Below are 24,515 nucleotides of genomic sequence, written 5' to 3'. Positions count from 1 at the left end.
AGATCCAGTTTCCCTCTGCTTGGAATTCTCTTCTTTCATCTGATGGGTTTATTTCAACACTAGGGGGTTACTAGATGTTACGTACCCTTGCTTACTGAGCTCATGGGTCACCTCTTCCAGAAAGTCTTTGACCTTCCCCCTTCAGGTATTCCACCTCTCCATGGCCACTGCACCAAGATGGACCTCTCAGCTTCTAGATCAAGATGGTCCCTGGGCCACAAGAACCAGACCTGACTCATTTCACTGTGGCCATCTCCTGGAAGTGCTGGGCCTAGGAGATACCTGTAGAATATATCACCTCTAAGGTAAGAGATCCACCTCTGAAGTGGACAGCTCCTGATTGGGATCCCAGCTCTGCTACTTGAGGACTTAGGCCAGTTCCTATTAGTTTGCTGGTCAGTAAAACAGTCAGCTGAGGTACAGAAATGAGGTTCTGAACTAACTGTGGTTGAGTTGCCAGGGGAGTCATTATGCCCTTAATGCCACGGGAGGGCCAGGGCAGAACAGGCCCTGTGATAGCTGATATTTAGGAGTCCAAGTACCTGGGCTTGGTAGGGGGCAGAGGGGAAATTACAGTGGGGTTCATCCTTCTCTGTCCCAGTCTAATGTCCTCCACCCACGAGTCACCTAGAAAACAGAGCCTGGAACATGAACTAAGTATCAATGTTTTATTTGGGTGACAAAAACCCAGGGCATTGAGGATGAGAAAAGGGACACAAGGTAAGGAAGAATGGGAGGTAATGCAAGGTGATAGCACACAGTCTGCTTCATGACAAGCCTGGAAGAGCCACAGAAGCTGTGTGCACTGGCTTCCAGGGAGGTCTCCCCACTGGGAGAAATCCTGCATCAGTTCAGGGAAGGGAGGGAAGAAGAGGGAATTTATCCGCCTGGATTTCTCCCAACTCCCAATAGTCAAACACTACGCCTGGAGCATTAACTCTTCCACACTCCTGGGTTGCTAGTGGGCTACTTGAGATGTCAGATCCCATGTCCTGTGGGGAGCATTTCATCCAGGTCTGGAAATGATGGGAGGAGACAAATTGGATATGTGGCTAACGAGTGCCAGAGAGCATTTGATATTGTACATAAGACGTGTTCACAACAGTCCAATACTGTTTTTCTCATTTATCAGAAGAGGAAACCTGGCACAATGGTCAAAAACCTTTCCCAAGGTCACATGGCTAGTAAGTGGTAATTCAGGATTTGAACATAGTCTGGCTCTGGAAACTGTCAAAGACCAAGATAAGGAACTTGGATTTTGTGTAGCAGGCAAAGGAGAGTCGCTAAAGGGTTTCAAGCTGGGAGTGACATAAGATAAAGAGCTTTTGACTAAAGCTCCCATTCTTTACTTTGCTCCATCTCCCCATGTGGCTGAACTTGGCACAAGGAGGTGGCCCCAGAGATGAGAGGACATCCAACAGTTTCTGAGGAGCGCTGACTGGGTCCAGAGCTCATACGGGCTTCACCATTGCCTCATAATCTTAGTGTCTTCATCAGAGCCTACACCCACCAAAGAGACTAGCTGGTCAGAGGCACGCAGGATCTGGGTGGAGAAGCCAAAATGAGGGGATGAGCAGATTGACCTAAAGACCAGGAGTAGGAGGAGGACCAGCCATACATCCATTGTCAGCAGGTGGGTCTGGAGATCTTGGCGTCCGCATATGAGTCCTTTGGTGTTGCCTGAGATGGTCAGATCTCATGAACTGTCGGCCGCACTGGTCACATTTATGTGGTCGATGTTTGGTGTGTATCCGAGTATGCCTTCCAAGTTCATCAGAACGGAAGAAGGACCAAGTACAGGCTGCCCACGTGCATTTATAGGGCCGTTCACCTGGGGAATGACAAGGGGGAGAAGGAATTTAGAGGAACAGGCTAGCAGGTAGGAAGAAAGGGGTCTGACTTGATGAAGCAGAGCTGTCAATGTTGAGGAATCAGAAGGAAAAATATAGGAAAGCAGTGAGGAGATGGCATAACTAGCAGTCTCCATCATCTCAGCACAGGCATACCAGACTGTGGGAAAGCAGGTCAGTGGGGCCACCAGAGCTTGATCCCAAGCTTTAAGGATGATGGGCTAATTCCAAACCATTACAAACCACAAATCTAAAACCAGAGATTTCTCCACCCACCCTACATGTCTGATATTTCATTTACCTGTGTGTTTGCGTTGGTGACTCACGAGGTGGGAGCGCTTAGTGTAAGCTTTTTCACAGTTCTCATAGTTGCAGCGGTAAGGCCTTAAAACTGGGGATCTCCGCTTGGGAGCCTTTTCCTGGGTCCTGGAGTACTGCTGCTCTGCTCTTTGTGGAGCAGATATGGGCTGCTTAGGTAGGAAGGGGTCTTCTTGGGAGACTGGCTGGTTCACAAAAGAGCCCTGGGATTCCAAAGCCAGCAATAATGGAGGTCCACCTGGGGGCATCCCAAAGTTGTGGGGCTGTCTAGGAGGCAACATCTGAGCCACAGAAGGGAGCATTGCTTGGGCCTCAGTGGAAGGCACGGTTGGATTTAATAATGTTTTAGGTGGTAAAGGGTCTCTGTTAGAAGCTACTGTTGGGAGGCCAGGATAAGACATTGTTCGCATTCTGATGTGGGACATCATTGGGATTCCACTGGGAGGTGAGGCTGGTGGCCCATTAAGGGGCATCCTTAGATTCCCACCAAAGGTCATGGCCATCCCTGGAATATTGGGCTCTCCTAAGGGCATCATCTGGGGTTCCTTGAAAATCATCATTCCTGGCTGTGAAGGAGACATTCCTTGAGTGAAAGTCATCTGGGAAGGGGTGAAAGTCAGTTGGGGGCAGTAGCTCACATGGTGGTCAGGCAGTGCCATACTGAACTGTGGCCCCATTTCACTGGCATTCTGCCTGGGTGCCTCAGCAGAAGCCAAGGGGATCCTCTGCAGCTCTGTGCACTGAGGGATGTGTTGAATGTCTAATGGACTATGGTTCCAAGAGGTATGCATTCCACTGCTTCCGGGAGATGAAGACATGTTCAAGATGGACATTGACTTCTCAGCATCCTTGGAGAAAGAAAGTCAGGGGAGATTCACCATAGCTTAAACCACACTTCCACATGTCCCCATTTCCAGACCCCCCCTTAATCCAAGCCTTCATCATCTCTTGTCTGAATTATCACACCTTCAGGCCATTCTCCAGTTTGGGTTTTCTAAAATGCACGTCTCGGGGACTTCCCCGGTAGTCCAGTAGTTAAGACTCCTTGCTTCCACTGCACGGAGCTTGGGTTCGATCCCTGTTCAGGAAACTAAGATCCCATATGCCACACAGTGTGGCAAATAAGTAAATAAAATGCCAGTCTGGCTGACAGAAGCATGGTGGAAGCCCAGAAGTGACTCATGCCACTCTACCTGCTTGTCATGCTTTTAGTTTTATTTCATAAAAAGTATAAAGAGCAAATAAAATATTCCACAATCTGTACTTTCAGCTGAGACTCTTGAGAAAACTCTCAAATTCCAGATTATGTTTAAGTGTGAGGGTTAAAGATCATCCCAAACTATCAGAACAGGTTCAGAAAACCATAAAGGTAAGAAGAATGGAGGGTTCAGATAGGTCTCAGCTTTGGCAAAACTTAGAAACCATTCACAAATATTTACCTACAGAAGAGGCTCTCAGGAATTCCCTGATGGTCCAGTGGTTATGAATCCACCTGCCAATGCAGGGGACACAGGTTGGATCTCTGGTCCAGGAAGATCCCATATGCTGCAGAGCAAGTAAGCCTGTGTGCCACAGCTACTGAGCCCACTCTCCTAAAGCCTGTGCTCCAGCAGGGGAAGTCATTGCAATGAGGAGCCCACTCACCACAACTAGAGAAAGGCTGTGGGCTGCAACAAAGACTCACCACAACCAAAAATAAATTTAAAAACTTTAGAAGTACTAATTTAGGGGGAAAAAAAAGAGGCTCTCATCTGAGTAGGAATGCAGTGGTTAAGTCTGAGATCAAGCATTGGAGGAAGTAAAGAAAAGGGGAAGACTTAAGAGCCCTTTTTAAAAGGGTGGGGGATTGTCTTGGAAGGCAAGGGCACTATTCCTTGACTGACTGATATTAAGGGAAAAGAGAAGAGATTGGTGGTAGAATTTCTTGAAACAGGACACAATCCAAGAATCATATTTTTTAAAGTTGTCAACTACTGTTGCAATAGAGAGAGCTCTTGATCTGAGAAACTGGGAACACAACCCCAGTATCTCTCCAGAAAAGACCAATCCATTCAAACATGAAAACCAAAACATGAGTAAAATACAGTATCCACAGAAGATGCTAAAACACCAAAACAGAAATTGAAGATTGTAATTTCTCAAAAGAGAAAGAAAATTCACCAGAAAAGTGTTGCTGAAGATCAAGGGAAAATTAACAACATTCAAACATAAGTTAAAAAAAAAAAAGAAAAGGAAAACAAAACTTAAGAAAGCAATTGCAGCTTTTACCAATTACAGGAACACCACAGGGTAGACAGAGGAATTCAAAGAAATTATGTCCAGACAATAGGCTATGAGTAATAATAGAGCGAAAGGAGACAAGGAGACAATGATAAGGGAAACCATAGGGGCTTCCGTGGTGCTAACAGTGTTTCAAAGGTCCTTATTCTGTAATAATCTGTTAAACTGTGCACTTACATTCATACTTTTGTTTGAGTGCCTTTTATCACAATAAAAAGGTTTTAACATAATACTGTGAGAAATCTGGATTTTCAGCATAAGTGAAACTATAAAAATCAGACACAAAAATAATGCTTATTGAAATAGGAAATATTTTATACAAGCACAAATCCCTCATGCTCAGATTTTTGCCTTCAATTCTATTCCTTACTAAAAGGAAGAGTCGGGAGAATTTCCTGACTCCAAGTCTGGAGCAAGGAATGAATAAATGAACCTGGGGCTTCTTATTGTGCCAGAAAATAAGGGAACTTGCCAAGATAATTAGGACTGTGTCAAACGGACACAGCTGAAGTGACACCAGGGAAGACAGTAGAGTAGGAAGCACTAGGAATTCACGTCTCTGACTGCAGAATTTGCCTGATATGATTACTTTGGAACAATGGAGTCTATTAAATGCTTGTGACTTCAAGGGAAGGTGTGAAAGGTAGGCTGCAGTTAATTTCAGTCAGTTTCAGCTCTTTAGGTAGTTAGTGGCTATCCCCAAACATCCTGGGTCCCATACAAGGAAGCTGTGCACACATTTCTGGAGCAGCCTGCCTCAACTTGTGGGAACCAGAGTGGGCAACAAAAACTTTGTGCTCCAAGTAATGGGTATTCTGTGTTCTAATCACCAACTGCTGCTTCTGATCATGAGGTGCAGAAAGAGGTGGGAAGCCACTGTTCCAACTCCCACTGCAATCGTCACAAACCTCCTCTTCCAAATGGCAGAACCTACAGGGTATTTAAAAGGACTGGCACCTATTTCTCTCTCTCTCTCTCTCTCTCTCTGGCCATGTTGCATGGCTTGCGGGATCTTAGTTCCCAGACCAGATATGGAAACTGTGCCCCCTGCAGTGGAAGCACAGAGTCTTAACCAGTGGACTGCCAGGGAAGTCCCTGGCATCTGTTTTTTTCTCCCTTCATTCTTCCCTTTTTCACATTTTGGGAACCATATATTTAAGAACTAGTATAGTTAAAAGTTTCCCGGGTGGTTCAGTGGGTAAAGAATCTGCCTGCAATGCAGGAGACACAGGAAAAGAGGGTTCAGTCCCTGGATCAGGAAGATACCCTAGAGGAGGAAATGGCAACTGCTCCAATACTCTTGCCTGGAGAATCCCATGGACAGAGGAGCCTGGTCTGCTACAGTCCTTGGGGTCGAAAAAAGTCAGACACAACTGAAGCGACTGAGCACGCGTGCACACACACACACACATACTCAAAAGTAACCACATATATGGAAAATTTAGAAAGTTACCACACATACCTAAGAAAAGATCCAGACTCATCAAATATCTGGGAAACCTTGAGCTTACCTCTCAGGCTGATGCTGTCACAGAGACAACAGACCCCAATTTAAATAAACTATAAACAAAATCAGTAAACCCCAAGGAAGAGGAAGAATTTTATTTCCAGAGTTCCTACATCATAAAATTCAAATGTCCTGTTTCAACAACAAAAAAATCATGAGTCATAAAAGGACAGCAATGTTATGACCCATTCAAAGGGGGAAAAAATAAACAGAAATGTCTAAGAAGACCAGATGGTGAACTTCCTACACAAAGAATTTAAAACAACTGTCTTAAAGATGCTCAAAGAGCTAAAAGAAGATGTGGACAAAGTCACAAAACTGATGTATGAACAAAATGGTAATTTTGATAAAGAAGAAAACCTAAAAATAAACTAAAAAGAAATTCTGGAGCTTAAAAATATAATAACTAAAATAAAACTGACTAGAGGGATTCAAAAGCAGATTTGAGTAGGCAGAAGAATCAGCTAATTTGAAGACAGGACAATTGAAATTGTCAAGTTGAGGAACAAGAAGAAAAAAAGATTGAAGAAAACTGAAATGAGCACTGAAAGGACCTGTGGGACAACATCAAGCAGATCAACATATGCATTGTGGGAATCCAATGAGAGAGAGAAAGGAGCAGAGAGACTGCCTGAAAAAATAATGGGTGAAAACATCTCAAATGTGATGAAAGGCATGCATATAGCCCTCCAAAGAGCTCAGTGAACTTCAAATAGGATAAAATCAATCAAGGAAATCCTCGCTGAGACACATTATAATCAAACTGTCTAAAGACAAAGAGAATCTTGAGAGCAGTAAGAAAGTAACTCATCACATATAAGGGATCTCAGATGAGATTATTAACAGATTTCTCATTAGAAACCTTGGATGCCAAAAGGCAGTGGGTTGATATATTCAAAATGCTGAAAAAAACTGTCTAACCAAAAATCTTATAACTGGCAAAACTGTCCTTCAAATATGAAGGAAATATTAAGTTATTTCCAGATAAATGCTGGAAGAGTTTATTACCATTAGAGCATCTTTTGTTCTAATGAGGTGACTCCTGGTGACCTTCTGGATAGGGGCTGGTCACCAAGAAAGACCAAGCCATCATTAGAAGCTTGGAATTTGGGCCGTATCCCTCATTCTCCAGAGACAAGAGAGGGCCTATAAAATGAATTAATAATTGATGATGTCTACATGATCAAGTCTCCATAAAAATCCCCAAAGTACAGAGCTCAGAGAGCTTCTGGGTTGTTGAACATCTGGAGGTGCTAGGAGGGTGGTGTACCTAAGAGAGGGAATGGAAGCTCTGTGCCCCTTTCCCATACCTCACCCTCTATGTAGCTCTTTATCTGGCTGTTCAATTGTATTCTTTAAGACATCATTTTGTAATAAATCAGCAATAGTAAATAAACTTTTCCTGGGTTCTGTGAGCTGCTTTAGAAAATTATCAGATCTCAGGAGGAGGTCGTAGAAACTGGTCCCAATTCACAGACAGTTGGTCAGAAGCCAAGGTGACAACCTGGACTTGTGACTGGTGTCTGAATCAGGGGGTGAGGACTTCCCTGGCTGTCCCTTGGCTAAGATTCAATGCTCCCAGTGCAGAGGGCCTGGGCTCCATCCCCAGTGAGGAAACCAGATGCCACATGCCACATGCCACAAGAGTTCCCATGCCACAACTCAAGGTCCCACATGCTGCAACTAGAGAGCTTGTATGTCTCAACTAAAAATCCTGCATGCCACAACTAAGACCCAGCACAGCCAAATAAATAAAAATGACGGGGTTTCCCTGGTGGCTCAGTGGTAAAAAAAATCCGCCTGCTAATGCAGGAGACATGGGATCTGTCTGTGGCTGAGAAGATCCCACATGCCATGGAGTAACTAAGCCTGTACACCACAACTACTGAGCCTGTGTTCTAGAGTCCAGGAGCTGCAACTGCTGAGCCCACGTGTCACAACTACTGAAGCCTGAGCGCCATAGAGCCTGTGCTCCACAGAGTCCACTGCAATGAGAAGCCTTCAAACTGCAACTAGAGAAAAACCCACACAGCAACAAAGACCCAGCACAGCCAAAAATAAATAACATAAGTAAATAAAATTATTTTTAAATTTAAAAATAAATATTAACAAAAAGAGGAAATAAGGGTAGGGGGCCGTCTGTGGGATTAAGCCCTTAACCTGTAGGACTGGGCACTAATTCCAGGCAGTTAGTTTTTTATTGCAGAAAACCCACATAGCTGATGTCATAAGTGTTGAGAATGAGAATGAAGGAAAACAGTTTTCTTAGGTACCAATGCATAAAAAATGTACTAGTTTGTATTTTTGTACTCGTAATACATAAAGATGTAACTTTGTGACATTAATAACTGAACTGAAATGGGGACAGGACAGGATGGAGCTTTTATTTTAATCACATTCAGTGGTATAAATTCAAATTAGTATGTTATAATTATGGGATGTCAAATTTAATCCATATAGTGAACACAAAGAAAATAGTTGTATGATACATACAAAAGGAAATGAGAAGGGAATTAAAGTTTCACTACAAACAAAAATCAACACAAAAGATAATAAAGGAAACAAGGGGCAAGAAAGCTAAATGCATACTGAAAACAAAGAGTGAAATGACAGAAGTCCCTCCCTATCATTAATTACTTTAAATATAAACAGTTTAAACTCTCCAATCAAGACAGAGGTTGGAAGAATGGATTCAAATAAACATGGTCTAATTATATGTTGTTTACAAAAGACTACTTTAGATCCAGAGACAAAAATAGGCTGAAAGTGAAAATATGGGAAAAGATATTCCATGGAAATAGTAAACAAAAGAGTTGGCATGGCTATACTAGTGGCTATCAAACATAATAGACTTTAAATTAAAAAAAGTGTCAAGAGACAAAGGATATTATATATCAGTATATTAATAAAGGTTCAACATAGCAAAAAGATGCATAATTATAAAGATTTACACCTATTAATAGGTCAAAGTATCTGAAACCAAAGCTGACAGAGTTGAAAGGACAAATAAAGAGTTCTAAGTAACAGCTGGAGATGCCAATATCTCACTCTAGATAATAAACAGAACAAGCAGACAGAAGATGAATAGGGAAACGGAAGTTGAACAAAACATAAACCAATTAGATACAACAAACATATACAGAACACTCTACTCAACAAGATACACGTTCTTCTCAAATGCACAAGGTACATTCTCAGAATAGATCATATGTCAGGTCACAAATTAAGGCTCAAGAGATTTTAAAAGACAGAAATCACTAATAACAACATTGCTGGAAAATATCCAAATTTATGGAATTAAACAACATGCTCTTAAAAAACCAACAGGTCAAAAAAGAAATCACAAGGGAAATTAGAAAATACTTAGACAAACAAAAATGAAAACAACACTAAAAAACTTTCAAGGTACAGCAAAAGCAATGGTAAGAGGGAATTTATAACCATAAATGCTTATAATTTTAAAAGATCTCAAACCTAGCTTCAGGCCTTAAGGAACTAGAAAGAGAACAAATTAACCCAAAGTTAGCAGGAAAGAAATATTAGAGAAATATTACTGAAACCAAAAGTTGGCTTTTGGGAAAGATTAACAAAATTCCAAACCTTTAGCTAGACTGATCAAGAAAAAGGGAAGACTCAAATTACTGATGGCAGAAATGAAAGTGAAGACATTACTACGAATTGTATAGACATGAAAGTTTTAAGAATAGAGTACTATGAACAGCTGAATGCCAACAAATTGGATAATCTAAATGAAATGGATAAAATCATAGAAAAACAATACATACCAACACCAAATTATGAAAAAATAGAAAATTTGAATACACCCACACCTAGTAAATCAGTAACCAAAAGCTTCCAGGACAAAGAAAGATCCTGAACCTGACGGCTTCATGCCTACACTAAACATTTAAAGAAAAATGTCAGTGCTTCTCAAATTCTAACAAAAAATCGCAAAGGGGACTTCCCTGGTGGTCCAGTGGCTAAGAACCCACCATACAATGCTGGGGATCCGGGTTCAGTCCCTGGTTGGGGAATTAAGATTCTATACTCTGCAGGGCAACTAAGCCTCCGTGCTGCATCTCCTGAGCCCACGCTCCACAACCAGAGATCCTGCATGATGCAAGGAAGATCCCAAGTACCGCCAAGACCCAATGCAGCTAAATACTTTTTTTTTTTAAACTGGAAAAAAGGAGACTACTTCTTAATCCAATCTATGAGCTAAGCATTGCCCTGATACCAAAGCTAGAGAAAGATATTACAAGTAAAAAAAAAAATCTATAAACCAACATTTTTATGAATATAGGTACAAAAATCCAAAAAACAACAACAAAAAAAGCAAAACCTATTTTTGGCATTAAGAACAGACCAAAAGAAAGGAAGAAAGCCAAGAAATAAATCCTTACATATATGGTCAAATGATTGTCAAAAGATGACAAGACCATTCAACAGGGGAAAGGACAATCTTTTCAATAAATGGTGCTGGTATAATTGGTTATCCACATGCAAAGAAATGAAGTTGGACCCTTACCTAACACCATATACCCGGATTTCCCTGGTGGTGAATGCAGTGGATAAGAATCTACTTGCCAAGGCAGGGGACTCGGTTTTGATCCCTGGTCTGGGAGGAGTCCACATGCCTCAGAACAACTAAGCCCATGCACCGAAACTGCTGAAGCCCCAGTCTGGAGCCCATAAGCCACAACTACTAAAGCTTGTACGCTCCAGGGTCCACAAGCCACAACTAATGAGCCCCTGGGCTATGGAAGTCAGAAGGCCTAGAGCCTGTGCTCCACTACCACAGAAGAGATCACAGCCAGAGAGTAGCCCCTGCTCTCTGCAACTAGAGAAAGCCTACATGCGGCAATGAAGACCCCACACAGCCCAAAATAAATAAATAATATATATAAATTAATAAATACAGCAGTGTGTACATGTTGATCTCAGGCAAGGGTTTAAAAAAAAAACATATAAAATTAACTCAAAATGGATAAAAAAATCTAAATGTAAGAGCCAAACTATAAAACTCTTGCGGAAAAATCAGAAAAGTTTCATGATATTGGATTGGCAATAATTTCTAAGAGATGATACTGAAAGCACTGGTAACAAAAGAAAATACGGACAAAATTAACTTCATCAAAGTTTAAAACTTTTGTGCATCATAAGACACTATCAAAAGAGTCTAAAGGCAACCCATTTGAAAGCAAGGACTGGAATAGATATGTTATACACATATTCAGAGCCGCATTATTCACAATAGCCAAAATGTGGAAGCAAGCCAAGTGTCCATCAACAGATAAACAAAATATATATGCTGCTGCTGCTGCTAAGTCACTTCAGTCGTGTCCGACTCTGTGCGACCCCATAGACGGCAGCCCACCAGGCTCCACCATCCCTGGGATTCTCCAGGCAAGAACACTGGAGTGGGTTGCCATTTCCTTCACCAATGCAGGAAAGTGAAAAGTGAAAGTGAAGTCGCTCAGTTGTGTCCGATTCTTCGAGACCTCATGGACTGCAGCCTACCAGGCTCCTCCGTCCATGGGATTTTCCAGGCAAGAGTACTGGAGTGCCATTGCCCTCTCCGAGATATATATATATATATATAGTAGAATATCATTCAGTCTTAAAATGGAAGGAAATTCTGACACAGGCTTCAACATTAAGACATTAAGCCAAGTGAAGTAAGCCAGTCAAAAAAACAATGTATGATTCCATTCATGAGATACTTCAGGAAGTCAAATTCAAGGAGACAGAAAGTAGTAATGAAAATGTGTTTAATCCCACTGAACTATATAAACATAACTACATATAATATTTTTATGTTATACAGATTTTACCATAATTTTTTAAATGCTTAAGAAGGGGCACAGAAGGGGTTCCCACTGGCCACATTTGTAACAATTTGAGAATCAAAAAGAACAATTGTTGATTTTAATAGATTAAATCTATGAAAATTCATGAATCAAAAGTGACAAGGAGTCAGCTATTATCCCAGCTCTGAACATTGTGAACTGAAGTGAAAAATTAAGCATTTATTCTGTTTGATAGGAAACTATTACTTCAAATTCACCTAATGATTCCAGTTGTTTAAGAAAAATCCTCCTTTACAGAAGAGTACAAACTAATACAGAAGGAATGGTGGAACTGGAAAATCAATTTATATCCTCTAAGGGGACTTTTAGGTCTTCCTTGTAGCTCAAAGGGTTAGAGTTCTCCTGCAAGGCAGGAGACCAAGGTTTGATTCCTGCGTCAGGAAGATCCTCTGGAGAAGGGATTGGCAATCCACTCCAGTATTCTTGCCTGGAAAATCCCATGGACAGAGGAGACTGGTGGGCTACAGTCCGTGGGGTCGCACAGAGTCGGACAAGACTGAGCAACTAACACTAAGGGAACTTTTGGTTAAGGAAAAATTAGTATTTGTTTAAATGAAAGTGAATGATAAGTGGGGAGGGGGACATTGGATGGATCCAAGGTAAAATTACAAATTACTTTATGACAATAAAGCTGAAATATAAATTCAAATAGGTCAATGAGGCTTTTCTCTCCCCGAATTCAAGGGCCACAGCTAATGTCACCAAAGGTGGGAGCCAGATGTATCTCTGGATAGTACCTTTGAGACATCCTTACCCCAAATCAGGAATCCAATTGGTTTTAACATCTTTAGAGGGAATATAGTATATAATAATTTAGATCAAGCTAAATCATAATGATGAAAGTGGAAGAGGAGCATGAAAAAGCTGGCTTAAAGCTCAACATTCAGAAAACTAAAATCATGACATCCGGTTCCATCACTTCATGGCAAATAGATGGGAAAGCAGTGGAACAATGACAGACTTTATTTTGGGGGCTCCAAAATGACTGCAGATGATGATTGAAGCCATGAAATTAAAAGACGCTTACTCCTTGGAAGGAAAGTTATGACAAACCTAGACAGCGTATTAAAAGCAGAGACATTACTTTGCCAACAAAGGTCCATCTAGTCAAGGCTATGGTTTTTCCAGTGGTCATGTATGGATGTGAAAGTTGGACTAGAAAGAAAGCTGAGTGCCAAAGAATTGATGCTTTTGAACTGTGGTGTTGGAGAAGACTCTTGAGAGTCCCTTGGACTGCAAGGAGATCCAACCAGTCCATACTGAATATTAGTCCTGAATATTCAGGACTAATATTGGAAGGACTGATGTCAAAGCTGAAACTCCAATACTTTGGCCACCTGATGTGAAGAACTGACTCATCTGAAAAGATCCTGATGCTGGGAAAGATTGAAGGTGGGAGGAGAAGGGAATGACAGAGGATGAGATGTTTGGATGGCATCACCAACTCAACGGACATGAGTTTGAATAAACTCCGGGAGTTGGTGATGGACAGGGAGGCCTGGTGTGCTGCAGTCCATGGGGTCGCAAAGAGTCGGACATGACTGAGTAACTGAACTGAACTGAAATCATATCACAAGAAAGCAATCTGATAAGTCCACAAGGAGGAATAGTCTCAAGGCAAAAGTTAATATGATGAAAAATGAAAGGTCAGTAAGGAAAAAAGAAAACTCTTCTAATTTCAAAGAGACTTAAAGTAGATTTTGGTTTGGACACACTAACTGGAAAGGACATTTTAGGAGCAACTAGGGAATGTGAATAAGAATTACATCTAAACAAACAAGTTGCTACTATATAGCACAGTGAACTATATATAATATCCTTTAATAAACCGTAACAGAAAAGAATATGAAAAAGAATATGTAAGTGTGTATGATTGAATCACTTTGCTGTACAGCAGAAATTAACATGACATTGTAGATCAACTGTATTTCAAAACAATTTTTTAAAAAATTTTGAAAGAATTACATCTAAGATGATATTTAGAAATTATCGTTCATTAACTCTGAAGATGTGATAATGTGTTTTGACTATGGAAGAAAAGAAATTGCCATCCTATCCGTTTTATCAAAACTTCATCCATTTTATTCACCACTTACACTCAGTAACTAACATAAAGTAGGCACATAATAGGCGCCAGAGATCTATCTACTGGATGGGTATTTCTGGGGTACACAGCCACTTTTCCCTCCCTTTTCCTTTACTGATTCTTCTTAGGCAAACTTCTTTGGGGATGTCTACAACACTTTACCACTATCTCAATTTACTATTCCTCCAAGTTTGGTCTGGCTCCCATTTCTCCACAGAAACAGCGTTCATAAAGGTCACTGACGATCTCCATGTTATCAAGTCCAAACACGTGTCAGAGTCCTCCCCTGCTTGACCTGTCACAAGTTTCTGAGACTACTGGCCATTGATCTCTTTCTTTTTTAAAAAATTTATTGGAGTATAGTTGATTTACAATGTTGTATTATTTTCTGCTGTATAGCAAAGTGAATCTGTTATGCCTGTATATATACATATACCTGGAGAAGGAAATGGCAACCCACTCCAGTATTCTTGCCTGGAGAATCCCAGGGACAGAGGAGCCTGGTGGGCTGCCATCTATGTGGTCGCACAGAGTTGGACATGACTGAAGCGACTTAGTAGCAGCAGCAGCAGCAGCACACATATACCCACTTTTTTTTAGATTCCTTTCGCATAAAAAGAATAATGGCCATTGTTTCCTTAAATGGTTTCTTCCCCTTGGCCTCTGGAACACAGGGACACACTCGCCAGGTTTTTCTTCTTCCCTTCATTCTGGCCTTCCTCCTCAGTCCTCTTTTGCATTAAGCTACTCTCTGGGCAACCTTTCTCATGTTAATACATCCACTTCTGTTTATAGTCAATTATTCTTAAATCAATAGCTCCAGGGCAGACCTGTTCAGAATCTTCCAGATGCTTAATGCTCAGTCTATTTGGATAGCCCAAAGGCATTTAGTTTTTGGACTAAGTCCAAAACCCAGGATCGGCTTTATCCACTCACCCACCCCCCAACCTACCCCCAGGAGAAAAAAACTATTATTCCTGTTCGGTCTCATCCTTTGGTCCCAGAAAATGTCGCCAATCCAAGTTAATTACCAATTCTTGTGATGTCTACCTCCAAAACGACTCCAAGATCTATTCCATTTTCTCCACTCTCATCTTTCTAGTTCAGCCACCACTTTGATTGGATTATCATGATAGCTTTCTAATTATTGCCTTGAATTCTGCCCATACCCACCAGGACATAAATCACGTGTCATTTATTCAGTTAATAGTCTCAGCATTGGGTGCTGGAATTAAAGAGATTTCAGGTAACTTCTGATAGAGATTTTTGAGTATTCAGGGAAGAAGACAAAGTTGTAAAGTCAGCAGGAAGCAGATAGGGAGGAAAAAATGACTAATTGGCAGGCCTTTGACAGATACTGGAAGTACAATGGTAAGTTTACCATCGTATATTTTACCATTTATTAATCAGTATTTTTTATTAAAAAAAAAAAACAAATTTAATTGTGATTGATCATACTTAAACTCTTCAATGGCTTTCCCCTGCTTTTGGAACAACCAACTCAAGCCCAGCAGGACTTAGGTGGTTCCAGAGTCCCTGCCTCCCCTCCCCTTGACCACTCTCCCATCACTCTCTTGGCCTTGGTCTCTTCCTGCATCTTCACTGCCTCCAAAGTGGAGCATTCTGTCTCTGGGCTCAGGACCTGCCAACCCTTCACCTAACCATTTCTCTGCGGTCCCAGAATGAATACTCAGCTGTCTTCTCCACATCCTAAATCAGATCAAACACCTCTACTCTACGTTACCGTGGCCCCTATATTTCTTCTTTACAGTTATTTCTACACTTCCAATCATCCGGCTATTTATTAATAAAACAATCGATGAAATATCTAATGGTAAACTCACTATCCTATTCCCAGGGTCTGTCAAAGCCCTGCCAATTAGTAATTTTTTCCTCTCTGCTTCCGCCAACTTTCTTTGTCTTCTTCCCAGAGTACTCAAAAAAGTCTCTATCAGAAGTTATCTGAAATCTTTACTCCCAGTATCCAACCCTAAGACTACTAACGGAACAAACGACACATGATTAATGTTCTCTTCCTCGCATCCCTTCCCTTCCCAACCTATTCCTCGGACCCCTAATCCTCCCGATTTCTGCTTCCCTCGACTACCCCAACCTCCATGCCCTCAGCCCCCACGCGGTGTCCTGGGAAGGCCTGACTCACCTCTGTGAAGTGGTGCGAAGCCACATGCCACTGATTCAGGCCCTCGGCCCCCTGCTCCATTTGAACTTGGGATGGGTTGCACATTGACCCTGCGCTAGGGTCCTGACCCACACCCGAGCAGAGCTGAGACCCGCGGCGCGTCGCAGGTCTGGTACTACCACGCCACAATCACCGCGCTCAGCTTCTACTTCTCACCGCGCGGGGGGGCGGAGCCAAGGGCCACACCCACCGACCCACCCAGCAGCCGCTGCCCCACCCTGCCGCGCTTCAGCCTGGCGCTGCCTGCCCTAAGGCAGCAGGGTCACTAACAGGGGACCTCAAGACTTTCATTACTTGTGTCTCACGTCTTCACCACCCTACCTACCCCACCCGCCTTTCTGAGCATTTGTATTTGGCCTAAGTGAGGGTGGAGACCCCAAGGTTTCAGACTTCGGTCAGGCCATGTGGACTTTATGGAGGCTGAAGAGAACAGCAGGTCAGGGTGTAGGGCGTCTGCAGACAGGAGAGCTTCCAGCACCACCCCACCAGCTCGGGGTTCTTGCCGTGGCCTCCGCTATAGGCCAGGTACCGATGTCCTTGAGTGTACCAGCTGAAGACTGGGAGCTCTGGGAAACAAAGCGTTTTTTTCTATGGTACTTCGGGACTACCCACTGTGTGTTGGGCGCTATCTTTTGGAACTAGGGATACAATGACAAACGAGACAGAACCAAGTCCTTAAGCTCAGGGAATTTTCATCCTAAATGGGCAAACAGGAAAAAAATATAATAAAATCAGTAGTCAACATAATTTTAGATGGGGGTGAGCACTGTGGAGAAAACAAAGCAGGACCAGTAGGCTATTCTGTTTCAGGCACTAGGTTCTCAGGTGAGCTGAGAACCAAGTGCCTGAAAGGAACCAGACATAGGAAGATTGGAGGAAGATGGAAGAAGAAAGAGCTTGGGAGGCCAATTGGGCAAGGGAGGCCCAGGTGACCTCAGTGATGTGAATAAAGGGGGAGGATGGAATGACATGAGAGCAGAGATAAGCAGGGTCTTGGAGACTGTGGAAAGTAGTTTGGATTTTATTCTAGGGGTGAAAAATCCACTGAAGGATTTTTAAGCAAGAAATTGGTATGATCTAAGTTTTTAAAATAATTATTTTAAAATAACAGACCTACTGTATAGCACAGGGAACTATATTCAGTATCTTGCAATAACCTATCATGGGAAAGAATCTGAGTCACTTTGCTCTACACTTGAAACTAACATTGTAAATTAATTATACCTTGATAAAAAGGAAATAATCCTTCCATTCCTTTGAGGCTTATGGACAAGAGAGAAGCAGGGACACCAATTAAAAAGCTAAAGGAGGTCTCCAAGAAAGAGAAGTCACTGTTCAGTGGTCAGCAGGGGTGGGGGGGGGGGCTGATGATGGTCATTAAAGAATATTTTAGAATTTTAAAAGGTAGGACTTGGTAGTGGATTTGAATGGTAAAGGACTGGGAGGAAAAGAAGAATTAAAGGTGACCCTTAGATTACTGGGGAAGCGACCAAGTGCTGACTGCACCATTTGGTAACACTGAAAGGAATTTGGGAAGATATAGAGGCTGCTGAGACAAGAATTCCACTTTAGACATGTTGACTTCGAGATGACTTTCCTGGTGACTCAGAGGTAAACAACCCACCTGCCAATGCAGGAGACATGGGTTTGATCCCTGGGTCGAGAAGAGTCCCTGGAGAAGAATATGGCAACCCACTCCAGTATTCTTGCCTAGGAAATCCCATGGACTGAGGAGCCAGGTGGGGCTACAGCCCATGGGGCTGCAAAAGAGTCAGACATGACTTAGCAACTAAAACAAACAATAAACAAATATGTTCAGAGAGAGATCAGGGGTGTAAATGTAAATTTAGGTGTTGTCAGCATAGAAACGGTGGTTTTAAGGTCATAAGAATGGATGATATCAACTAGGAAGATAACAGGACAGAACCCAAATTCACCCTACATTTAAGATCAGGTATAACAGTGAGGTCATCCAAAGACATTGAGAAATAACCACCAGAGAGAAGAAAAGTCAGGAAATTATATTTCAAGCAGCCAAGAGAGGGAATTCCCTGGCAGTCCATTGGTTAGGACTCTGGGCTTCCACTGTAGGGGGTCCAGATTCCACAAGCCATGTGGTAGGAGAAAAAAAAAAAAATCCAGAGAAACATGTATGTAAAAGAGGCAATGTTAAACTACATCGAATATTGCTAAGAACCAGGTAAGAGCCTATGAGATTTGACAAGGTTGGAGATCCTTGGTGACTTTGACTATGACTTTGGCAGTTACAGAGGAGACGGTAGCCAGACTGGAGTGGGTAAGAAGGGAACAGGTGCTGATAAGGTAGACACACTGTCTGGTAAACAGCTTTTTCCAAGGAGTCTGAAACTGACATTTAAGCAGAGAGAGGGTTTAATTATAGGAATGACAATAATAAGCAGAATAGACAGGACCCAAGGTACAAATAGACAAGAGAGCTTTTGGTGAGAGCAGGGACTTCTGCTCTATTGTAACAGGTGAGATAATAAGTCTTAAGAATCAGTGTCTTCACTAAGAAGGGTGTGACTGAGAGCAGGGACTTCTGCTCTATTGTAACAGGTGAGATAAGTCTTAAGAATCAGTGTCCTTGGAGAAGGAAATGGCAACCCACTCCAGTATTCTTGCCTGGAAATCCCATGGACAGAGGAACCTGGTGGGCTACAGTCCATGGGGTCGCAAAGAGTCGGACACGACTGAGCGACTTCACTTTCACTTTCAAGAAATAAATAAATGTATTTATATTGCCCTAAAAAAAAAAAAAAAAGAATCAGTGTCTTCACTAAGAAGGGTGTGACCTTGAGAAGTAGTGCTCCAATGCTTCCATAACTAACACCTGCTCAGGTATCAGCTCTGGTATCACCTCTTTATGGGCCTTCTCTGACTCCCATGTGAGGCCTCTGCCAGTTACCATACACCTAGTGTTTCTTCTAACATGGCACTTAGAAAATATTTGTGGAATGAAGCATATTTGACAAACAGAGTCGGTCATTTTTTAACACCTCATTCCTCTATAGGACAAAATTATTTTCATAAATCAAATGTATTAATTAATTTCATGTCAATTTCACATCACTCTGGCTTTGAGATTTGTGATCTCTGACTTAATCTTCCTGATTCTCACTATTAGCAACCAGTACTTGAGAGGATTAGCTCTGTGATTCATGAACAATCTATTCATGTCTTTATTTCATCAGCCCCTCCTCCCCCAGGGCAAGGCATAACAGGACAGAGACAACCCACCCTTCAGTCTTTTAATATAGAACATATTTTTGTTGTGGACATCTGGAACACCAGGGACTGGAGAAGAAGAGATTATTCTGGGGTCCTGCCTCCTGCCCCCACCTAAAACTACACTCATGGTCTGCTGACTATCCTAGAGTAATATGCCTCAGGCCTGGGAATGACTCAGGGGCAGGCATGCCACCCTATTTCCCCTCAGCTTGGGTCGTTCTGGACTCCGGTCTTGGGTCAGCGACCTGTCGCTTCACCCATTCTACCCCACATCCAAGGTAGCTCTGATTCGTGTTAAGTATTCCAAACACACAAAAAAGCATGGTACCAAGCACTGGGCACTGTTATATTGTTACATTTTCATCCTTATCTCTCTTAGGGCTTCTATGATGGCTTAGTCCACCTGCAATTCAGGAGATCCAGGTTCGATCCCTGGTTCAGGAAGATCCCCTGGAGAAGGAAATGGCAACCCACTGCAGTATTCTTGCCTGGGAAATCCCATGGACAGAGGAGCCTGGGGGGCTAGTCCATGAGGTTGCAAGAGTCAGACACGACTGAGCAACTGGACCACCACCACCGCTTCTTTCATCATTCAGAGAGGACTGTCACATCCATTTATACATATTGAGGCTCAGAGAAAAGCAGTCCATCAAATCATAGGAAGGTAATTCCAAAAGCCATATGCTACTTAATGTCTCCAGAACATGTTTCTCTGCTGAGAATATCCTTCCTGCTCGTCATTAGAGCATCTGCAATCTGACTAATTCCTACCTGTCTTGCACCTCCTATAAGGTAGGCTTCCCTGATACTTGGGCTGGGTTATGTGCCTTCTCTGTGCTCCCATTGCCTTGGGTTACCCACGTCTTGGCACAAATAACTAATTGCTTTTTTGTTGATGATGTGGTTATTATTTATTTGCTTAAGAGTCTTTCTTTTCTGCCTTCCCCCCTCTCACTGTGAGGCCCACATATACATACTCCATTCTGCTTGCTCTCTCTCCTCTGTTCTACTCAGAGTGTGGTCCATGGATGACACCAGTTTGCAAACTTAATCAGTCTGCAGTGAGATAGGTACAGGAATCGAGAGAAACATTTATAAACTTTTATAGTGATTTGGCAAGTAATTTCTGTTGATTGAATCTAGTAATGAAAAACTGGGACTGGCATTTTTTATGTCCTTTCTTTCACTTTATTTTTCTAGTAATTGATTTTCATTGTATTCTGTAAAAGAATCCATTCTTTTTAAAAAATATTCATTTATTTATTTGGCTGTATCAGGTCTTAGTTAGGGCACCCGGGATCTTTGTCACATCGTCACGGGGTCTTTCACTGTGGCTCACGGACTCTAGTTGTGCCATGTGGGCTCAGTAGTTGGGGCCTATGGGTTAGTTGCTCCGAGGCATGTGACATCTTAGTTCTCTAGGGATCAGACCGAGTCTCCTACATTGCAAGGTGGATTCTTAACCACAGGACCACCAGGGAAGTCCCAAAAGAATCCATTCTTGATTGGTTGGAAAAAGAAAAAAAGAAATGGTCCTTCACTAGGACAGTTTGAGAAGCACTGGCTTTTGTTTCCCAGAAGCCAGGACAGGTTCCAGTATAAAAAGACACTGAATAAATGCAAAAGTGAATAAAAAGTGAATTCAGTTGACAAATGTGTCTATCCTAAGGTAATAAAATAGACAGAACGTAGTGCTGTGTTAGGTTAATGCTGGGGAAGAGAAGTAAGTCCAAAGAAACTCCCAGGTGTTTACCTTGAGTTCTGGGAGCTCGCTCATGCCATTCCCTAAGATATAGGGAGCATTGGAAGGGGAACAGATTCAGGGCATATTACAGATGATGAGTTCATTTTTGAATAGGATGACTTTGAGGTTACCTATAAGATCGCCAGGTTTCCCTCGTAGCTCAGCTGGTAAAGAATCTGCCTGTAATGCAGGAGGCCCTGGTTTGATTCCTGGGTCAGGGAAGATCCCCTGGAGAAAGAATAGGCTATCAATTCCAGTATTCTTGCTGAGAAATCCCAGGGACAGAGGAACCTGGGGAGGTTCATGGGCTTCCCTGGTGGCTCAGACAGTAAAGAATCCACCTGCAATGCAGGAGACCTGGGTTCAATCCCTGGGTTGGGAAGATCCCCTGGAGGAGGGCATAGCAACTCACTCCAGTATTCTTGCCTGGAGAATCTCCATGGGCAGAGGAGCCTGGCAGCCTATAGTCCATGGGGTTGCAAAGAGTTGGACGCAACTGAGCAACTAAGCACAGTACAGCACATGAGATAGCAAAATAGGGATATTCCAGAGGCAGATAGATATATGGGTCAGGTGCTTGGGAAGTAAAGTCTAGGCTGGAGGTGTAGATAACAGAGTTGAAACCATTAGGATATATGAGACCACCTGGAACAGACTAGCTATCATACTTTCCTGCTGCCTCAACAGCCCCGAAGTCTGTGAGCCCCCTGCCCAGGAGAAAAGGCGCACGGTATGAGGAGGCTGGTCCCTGCCACAAGTTCCCCTTCTTGTCCTATCCTGACTGTGACCTAGTGAAATCAAGCACACCAGTGAAACCCCTTCATTCCTTTTGCTGTGTACATCACCCTGATCCTCAGGGAGGAACTTGCCCACCGTCTTCAGGCTCTCCCAGCTTGGTTGAGCTGGTTCCCTTAGTGATCCTCCCACATAGCCCCCTGTATGGCATGCCTGCCTCTCTCTTCTACAGCTTGTGAGTATGGTAAATCTCTTTCACTTTCATATGCCTCAATGTGGTGTTATTCCATATCCATACTGATCATTAAAAAAAAATTAAGAAGATAGTTATTTCTTAAACATACTTAAGAATCTCATTCTGCTCACTTTTTTTTCAAGCTTTAAACTTTTTATTTTGTATTGGCGTGTAGCTAGTACAATACAATCGGTGTTGGAGAAGACTCTTGTGAGTCCCTTGGACTGCAAGGAGATCAAACCAGTCAATCCTAAAGGAAATCAATCCTGAATATTCATTGGAAGGACTGATGCTGAAGCTGAAGCTCCAGTACTTTGGCCACCTGATGCAGAAGAGCTGACTCATTAGAAAAGACCCTGATGCTGGGAAAGATTGAAGGCAGGAGGAGAAGGGAATGACGGAGGATGAGATGGTTGGATGGCATAACGGACTCAATGGACATGAGTTTGAGCAAGCTCTGGGAGACGGTAAAGGACAGGGAAGCCTGGCGTGCTGCAGTCCATGGGGTCCCAAAGAGTCGAACGTGACTGAGCAACTGAACAACAGCCAATTAACAATGTTGTGGTGGTTTCAGGTGAAGAGCGAAGGGACTCAGCCATACATATAATCCCATTCTGCTGTTAATGTGTACAGCATTCTAACTGATACTGCTGGAGCTTGTGGTGGGGTGAGGCAGATGACCAGCAAAGGCAAGTCTGGGAAACAGGAAAGCACTGGGCACAGTAGAAAACATTAGAGAGAGCTAGAGGAGTCAGTAGTGAACTTGGTTGTCTGGGAACTTGAAGGTTGTCTGTTTCTAGAACAGAAAATTAAAGCCAGAGTTTGAAGGTTATAGGCTGGCACTTCATCATAAATTACAGACAGATGCTGCAGATAGATGCTCTCTCTGTTTCCTGACAATGTAAAGAAGATAAGGATAAAGGCACTAGGATTGCACCAGTTTATAATAGTAAAGGACATTTGGAAGCAACTTAAATATGTGCCAATGGGAGAATGTATACCTTGGTTACAGTCAAAGAATGGAATTCTATCTTCAGTCAGAATGAATAAAAAAGAATGCCATATATCATTATAAACCTCAAACATAATCTGATAAATGTAATGTAGCATCTTGGGTTGGATCCTAGAACAGGAAAAGGACATGGAAATGGAAAAACTGGTGAGGAAGTTCCCTGGCAGTTCAGTGAGTAGGAATCCAAGCCTCCACTGCAGCGGGCATGGGTTCAATCCCTGGTTGGGGAACTAAGATACCAAAAGCCACAGGGCAGCACCAAAAAATAAACTATATACTATTATTTAGTTTACATAATTGATACTGTATCAGTTATATACATAAAACTAGAAAAAAACTTGGAAGATAAATATATTGGTGATCACTGTTACTCTTTATATGTTTAATTTTTTTTTCTAAGAAAGGAGAAAATACCATAAGGACTTTCTGAATTGTCACATTATATAACTGTAGAGCAGAGCTTAATGTCTCAGTAATGTCACCTCAGACCTCAGTCCCAGGCTCACAGTAACTCTGTCAAAGTAGAAATTTTTAAAGCTTAACTCAGAAGATTGGGAAAGCTGATTGAGAGAGCAGTTAAAGAACAGAGATTTACATAATTACATGGGAAGGGAATGTTTAAATAAGTTTGCTAAAGTAGAGGCTTATGGACTGACTGTTTGTGTTCCCCAAAATTCATATGTTGAAATGTGATGGTAATAGGAAGTGGAGCTTTGGGGAAATAATTAGGTAAGGAGGCTGGAACCCTCATGAATGGGACTAGTGCCCTTATGAAAGGGACCTCAAAGAGCTCCGTCCCTCTCTTTCAGGCATGTAAGGATATAATGAGAAGACGGCAGTCTGAAGCACAGAAGAGGGCCCTCAGCAGAACATGACCATGCTGGCACCCTGATTTTGGACTTTCATCCTTCAGAACTGTGAAAAATAAATTCCTATTGTTTATAATCCACCCAGTCTATGGTACTTTGTTATAGCAAAACAATGAACTGCACTACGTTTGGAGTTATCTTCTCTACTAGCCAAATATCATTTACACCTTTACGAGGCAAAAATCTACAAGTCAACTTGTAACTTCAGTGAATCTAGGCTGTAATTAGTAGTAATAGCAAGTCAAAGGTACATCCCCTAGAGAATTAACTAATAAATCCTATTGGGCTATAGTATAACATTGAAAAGACTCAAAAGAGTTATGTTATCATTATGGCAGAATAAGAGCTTTCTACCATCTTCCCCCCAAAGAGCAACAATTTAGGCAATTTGAGATTGAACAAAGATGATAAGAGGACCAGTTCTGCTTTGCTTCCCCCAGAGAGGCACAGCTCAGTGCTCAGAGGGACCGTTTTGGCCCATGATCCCTCCCATGGAGGAAAGTGAGCTTGTGAGTGAGTGCCCAGCATCCTCAGTTTGCAGGTCACTGCCAAAGACTCCC

The 24,515-nt window shown here is 42.3% G+C and overlaps 1 protein-coding gene across 2 annotated transcripts; it reads right to left on the bottom strand.

The window, feature by feature from the left end:
* Window positions 1-654: 654 nt before the first annotated feature.
* LOC147375187 (Krueppel-like factor 17) lies at window positions 655-16,270 on the bottom strand. 2 transcript variants are annotated; one of them, XM_086384474.1, is made up of 4 exons: window positions 16,073-16,270; window positions 2,152-3,016; window positions 1,619-1,831; window positions 655-1,016 (listed from the first exon to the last, which is right to left on the bottom strand). In XM_086384474.1, exons 1-4 carry the CDS (start codon window positions 16,154-16,156, stop codon window positions 979-981), a joined length of 1,200 nt encoding a protein of 399 aa, XP_086240600.1. In that variant the 5' UTR covers window positions 16,157-16,270; the 3' UTR covers window positions 655-978. The 2 variants fall into 2 exon arrangements, with proteins under 2 accessions (XP_086240600.1, XP_086240607.1); XM_086384481.1 differs by having other exon boundaries at window positions 655-1,831; window positions 16,073-16,269.
* Window positions 16,271-24,515: the final 8,245 nt, after the last annotated feature.

This window comes from Bos grunniens, chromosome 3, assembly GCF_055505025.1.
Source record: "Bos grunniens cultivar Pamir isolate PY7600 chromosome 3, Bosgru_T2T1.0, whole genome shotgun sequence".
In the NCBI taxonomy this organism is placed as follows: domain Eukaryota; kingdom Metazoa; phylum Chordata; class Mammalia; order Artiodactyla; family Bovidae; genus Bos; species Bos grunniens.
Note: the sequence above shows the minus strand (reverse complement) of the source record. Positions and strands in the feature narration are given on the sequence as shown.

Excerpts from the sequence above, each read along its gene's own strand:
- LOC147375187 (XM_086384474.1), bottom strand. The coding sequence starts at position 16,156 with ATGTGCAACCCATCCCAAGTTCAAATGGAGCAGGGGGCCGAGGGCCTG. Across the intron at positions 1,832-2,151 it reads TCACCAACGCAAACACACAG|GTGAACGGCCCTATAAATGC; the intron begins GTAAATGAAATA and ends GTCATTCCCCAG. Across the intron at positions 1,017-1,618 it reads CCCACCTGCTGACAATGGAT|ACCTGGATGAAATGCTCCCC; the intron begins GTATGGCTGGTC and ends CATCATTTCCAG.